This window comes from Gracilinanus agilis, unplaced genomic scaffold (assembly GCF_016433145.1).
Source record: "Gracilinanus agilis isolate LMUSP501 unplaced genomic scaffold, AgileGrace unplaced_scaffold1978, whole genome shotgun sequence".
Taxonomy (NCBI): domain Eukaryota; kingdom Metazoa; phylum Chordata; class Mammalia; order Didelphimorphia; family Didelphidae; genus Gracilinanus; species Gracilinanus agilis.
In genome coordinates this window covers 1-5,153 of record NW_025351115.1, presented here as the reverse complement: position 1 = coordinate 5,153, position 5,153 = coordinate 1, and the positions used below count along the sequence as shown (strand labels likewise).

General features: G+C 58.5%; 1 protein-coding gene across 1 annotated transcript; it reads left to right on the top strand.

The window, feature by feature from the left end:
* Positions 1 to 4: 4 nt before the first annotated feature.
* Positions 5 to 4,410, top strand: LIN7B (lin-7 homolog B, crumbs cell polarity complex component; the record flags this gene model as incomplete). Its single annotated transcript, XM_044683365.1, has 6 exons — positions 5 to 11; positions 550 to 668; positions 1,321 to 1,392; positions 1,758 to 1,967; positions 2,483 to 2,646; positions 4,248 to 4,410. Coding segments are annotated over 6 exons (594 nt in total), but the record flags the coding sequence as incomplete, so codon positions are not given.
* Positions 4,411 to 5,153: the final 743 nt, after the last annotated feature.

The window sequence follows — 5,153 nt, the reverse complement described above, 5'->3', positions numbered from 1 at the left end:
GCTGGAACGGGGTAAGGCCGGGCCGGGCCGGGCCGGGCGGGGGCGGGTCAGGGGTCTGTCCCCGCGTGGGGGTGACACTGGCAGCAGGAGGCCTTTGGGGCCCCCCCCGCTCCGCTCAGCTCTCTTTGTGTCTCCGTGTACCTACCTTTCCCGGTCTCCCGTTCTCCCTCCCTGGCTCTGTCCATCTTCCCCCATCTCTGTGTGTGTCTCTCTTTCCCATCTCTGGTATCTCTTTCCCTGTCTCTTTGCATCTCCCTGTTCTTTCTCCCTCCCTGTTTCGCCCCGGGTTCCCGTCTCTGGCTCGCTCGTTGCCCTTCTCTCATTCCTTGTGCGTCTCTCCGGATCCACTTGTGTTTCTGTCTCCGTTTGTCCCTCGCTCGTCCCTGCCTCCTCCATCCGTCCGCTTGTCTCCCTCTTCCCTGTCTCTGCCTCCTCCATCCCTGTCTGTCTCCCCCACCCCTGGCTCTGTCTTCCTCCCGCCTCCCCCGTCCCTGTCTCTTGTCTCCTCGAGTCTCTCTCTCTCTCTCTGCCTCCCCCCACCCCCCGCAGACGTGTCCCGGGCAGTGGAGCTCCTGGAGCGCCTCCAGCGCAGCGGGGAGCTGCCCCCTCAGAAGCTGCAGGCCCTCCAGCGAGTCCTGCAGAGTCGCTTCTGCTCAGCCATCCGAGAGGTGAGCAAGCTCCTGGAGCCGGCCAGCCCCTCGCGGGCCGGACTACAACTCCCAGCAAGCCCCGCGCGCCCCCAAGCCCCTTCCCCAGCTTCTTCAGCCCACAGGCTGCTGGAGTCCGTAGTTTCTCTAGCTGCCTCCTGGGTCGTGGGGCGCTACTTGGCATCCCGCGTGACACCCTGGTCGGGGACCACCTCGGTCCGGGGTGGAGTGCAGGGAGGGGAGACTTCTGAGTTCAGGATTCAGACTTCTACTTACCAGCTCTGTGACCCCGGACAAATCACTTAATCCTTTTTTACCTCAGTTTCCTAAACTGTAAAATGGGCACAATAATACCTCTTACATCCCAGGGTTGTGAGGATCACATGAGATCGTGTCTGTGAAACGCTAAGCAAGAGCACACAGTAGGTGTTTAATCCATGCTCGTTCCCTTCCCCTTCCAGGACAGGCTGGAGGAGTGGGGACACCTAGGGCCCCCACCTGCCATCCTCAATCCTCCACCTCCCCTTGGTGCCAGAGGAAGGAGCAACAGCTATGAAAAGCCCAGGCCTGCCTGACCATTTGTAGTTTCGAAGTGTCCTTGAGGCCCTAGAGTGAGCTGAGGGCTGGGGCGGGGGGCCCTGGACCTTGTGTCTGACGCCTCCCACTTCCTCAGGTGTACGAACAGCTCTATGACACTCTGGATATCACCGGCAGTGCAGAGATCCGGGCTCATGCTACAGCCAAGGTGAATCCAGGCCTTCAGGGGCCCAGGCCTCACATACCCAGGAATCCTCTCCCCTCCCTCGGGCCCCTGTCCCCTGGGCTACCCAGGAGCCCCTCCTCCTTGCCCCTTCCCCCCTCAGGTACCCAAATATCTCCTTCTGCACTCCCCAGCTCCTCAGGGACCCAGGCACCCCCTCCCATGCCTCCCCCTTTCCTTGGATCTCTGCCCCCAGGGACGAAGGTGCTGCCTCCTCAGCTCTTTCCCCTTTGAAGGAGCTTCCCATCCCCTTTTGGAGTTCTCAGAGCTCCCAGGATCGGGGAGTCCCCTTCCATGCTGCAGCCCCTATTCCCTCAGGGACCTTGGCCTCTGGCTCCTGTCCCTTCTAGGCCACGGTAGCAGCCTTTGCTGCCAGCGAGGGCCATGCCCACCCCCGGGTGGTCGAGCTGCCCAGGACAGATGAGGGCCTGGGCTTCAACATCATGGGGGGGAAAGAGCAGAACTCTCCCATCTACATCTCCCGAGTCATTCCCGGTGGTGTGGCTGACCGACACGGCGGCCTCAAGAGAGGGGACCAGCTACTCTCTGTCAATGGAGTGGTGAGCTGCAAACAAAGCCCCAGGGCCAGGGGAGAGGCTTGGGATGGGCTGGGAAGCCGGGAATAAGAGGCGAAGAAAAACCAAGCACCCCCGGTTTTAGGAGGCTTCGGGGATCCCTCCGCCTTTCACCAATAGGACCCGAGAAGGGAGAGGCTCACCCCAACTTCCCTTGGGAGGCAGTCATCAAATCGGGATTTCTAGCCAAGTCTCCCAATTCCAGTTTTTGTGGGAAGGCTCTAGGAGGACGAGGAGGTCCATGGGGGTCTAGGGAGGCTCTTTGGAGAAGTGCTGGCCTTAGGGCTGCGCTTAGCATCTGAGGTCCGGATGGAGTTTAGGGAGCATGGAACCTGGCCTTCTGGAGGGAGGTGGCAGAGGAGACTCCCCACCCCATCACAGAGGTACGGCCCGGCAAGGGTCATGCAGCAAGGTGAGGGCAGAGTTGGGGAAGGGTTCAAGGGAGCCTCGGGCCAGGCTGGGCCAAGCAGGCCTGGTTGGACGGGGATCTCCCCGGACAGAGTGTGGAAGGAGAGCAACACGAGAAGGCTGTGGAGCTGCTCAAGGCCGCTCAAGGCACCGTTAAGCTGGTTGTCCGGTACACACCCCGCGTGCTGGAGGAGATGGAGGCACGGTTCGAGAAGATGCGTTCAGCTCGGCGGCGCCAGCAGCATCAGAGCTACTCGTGAGAGGCAGCTATTACCATTCTCCTTAGGCCTCACCAAGCCCCTTACCTCCCCCCCCCCTGCTCCTTAGCCCTCACCAAGCCCCCCAACTCCCACAAGTCCTTTAGCACTCACCAAGCTCCTTACCTCTCCCTCTGCCCTTTTACCCTCACCGAGTCCCCCAACTCCCCCCGTGCTCCTTAGCCCTCACCAAGTCCTTTAGCCCTTCTCATGTCCCTTAGCCCTTGCCAGCTGCCCCTTAATCCTTATCCTACTCTTTTACCCTTACCAAGCCCCTCTGTCCCTAACCAAGTCTTCCTTAGCTTTTACCAAGCCTCTTAAACATTCCCATGCCCCTTTAGCCTGTAACAAGTCAAGCCGAACCCCCTTTTGGGCCCCTTAACTCTTGTCAAACCCATAAACCCTTATCAAGTCCCCTTACCCAGCCTCCCTCAGGCCCTCTGCTCTCACCAATTACCCTTACTCCACCCCTTCACCCTCATTCCTCCTCCCTTAGCAGTTAGTAACCTTTAGCCCTCATCAAGCCCCTTTGAGCTCAAGACACCTTTTAGGACCTTGGAAGCCTCTTGGGCTTTGCCCCTTACTAAGCTCTTCAGGCCTCGAGCAAGCCCAGAAGATCCTGCCAAGTCTTTCAGAATCCCCCAGCCCCCAGACGTAGCAGTACCCCGCATCTACCACTTTCCATCTACTATTTCATTTGCTTGTCACAGTTACCCAGTGAGGTGGGCCCGGGGTCCGTCAGTCAACTGACTGGCATTTATTTAGCAGTCGTCAGCTATGGGCCAGGCACTGTCTTAAGTACTCAGATGCAACAAAACACAGGCCTTTGCTTTTGAGAATGGACTGTGCAAATACTGGAGGACTTTGTAACCCATTTTACAAAGGGGAAACCAAGGCTCAGAGTCATGAATGCCCATTTGCCCCGCTAGTAGCTAGTAAATATTGGAGGAGGGAATAGAATGCAGCTCTCCATGACTTCAAGCCATGAGCTCTTTCTGCCAGAACAAAGGCTCTGGGCCTTTTGGGTGTGTCGCTGACCCCTCCGGCTCCCTCTGCTAAACTCATTGATCCCTTCTCAGTCATGTTTCTGGCCCACATTCACAATGGCAGGACAGATTACAGCAAGAAGGAAGTGAAAAGAGAGATGGAATTTAGGGTTCCTCATCCAAGTCAGAGGCTCGGGGTTGCCTGTTGACCCCAGATTAAGATCACCTGGACTAGACCTCAGCCATCTGAGAGCTTCCAGAACCTCTGAGAGTTCCCTAATCCCAGAGGAGTCAGGGGACATGGAAACAGAGAGACCTGAGCATGAATCCTATCATAGACACCAGTGAGCTCAGTGGTTAGGGGCAAAGTACTTCATATCTCCCCCCCCTGAGCACTAAAGGTCAATGACTAGTAGTAGTATCTATCTTGGGGGAGGCTCAAATGGCCCAAGTCATGCACACTTGAACAGCCCACAGAAAAGCTAGCTCTAAGTCTTGCTTTTCTTGCCCTTTGGACCTTACAAAGCTAGTTGGGGTTTACAATGCTCTCTCTGCTTACACACTCTCTCTCTCCCCACCCTCTCTCTCTCCCTCCCCCTCTTCTCCCCACACAGGTCCCTGGAGTCTCGAGGCTGAGCTCTCCTGGACTTGGTTCCTGGTCCTCAACCCTTGACTATGAGCCCTCTCTCCCCCTTAGCCCTCTCTGGCCCCTCTGTACAGTATTATTTATTTACCCAGTCTTTCCTTAGACCCTATTTAAAGCTCTTCTTTCCCTGCTCGGTGTCTGCCTGTCTATCCTTTCTGCCACAGGATCAGAGGGGGACAGTTTCCAGGTTTTCACTAGGAGGTCATAGTCATAGTGAGAAGGTTCCGAGCTGGAAGCAGTGGGTGTTTCAGGGAGAGGGGTCAGAGTCTCCTGGGAGAGGCTATACCCTGTACGTGAGGGAAGGGCTGAGGACTGTGGGAAGGGGTGCTGAATGGAGATGCTGGAGGTGGAGAGCATCTTGGAACAAGGGAAGAAGTCTTGGGGGTAGACCCATTGATAGAGGGAGGAACCCTCTGCTTTGAAGGGGGGAAACCCCCAGGACCGTAGGAGGGGACCTCCGCCACCTCCCTGTCCCGGGTCTTCCCCAGTATCCAATCAATGCTGGTCCCTTCGGCTCCCCGCCCAGAAGAAAGATGCTCAGACTGGTGGGGGTGGGGAGGGGAGCACGAAGTGCATTGTGGGCGAATCTCCGCACCTTCCCCTCCTTCTTCGCCCCCGCCCCCGCAGCGCGGTCCCGAGCATTGCGAAGGAGGGGCTGAGGGAGCCTCGGGCTCGCGCGCCTCGGCGGTGACATCATCGCTTCGGCTCCGAGTGGAGCCACGCCCCCTGAACGCGGTCATTGGTCGGTGCCACCCCCACCCCCCGCCCGCCCCGCCGAGGGGCGGGTCCCTTGGGCTCGCCGGGCCCAGTGCTACCCCCCCATTGGCTCGAGCTCGCCGTCCGTCAGGCGCCTGTTAAAGGGGCCGCGGCCCCG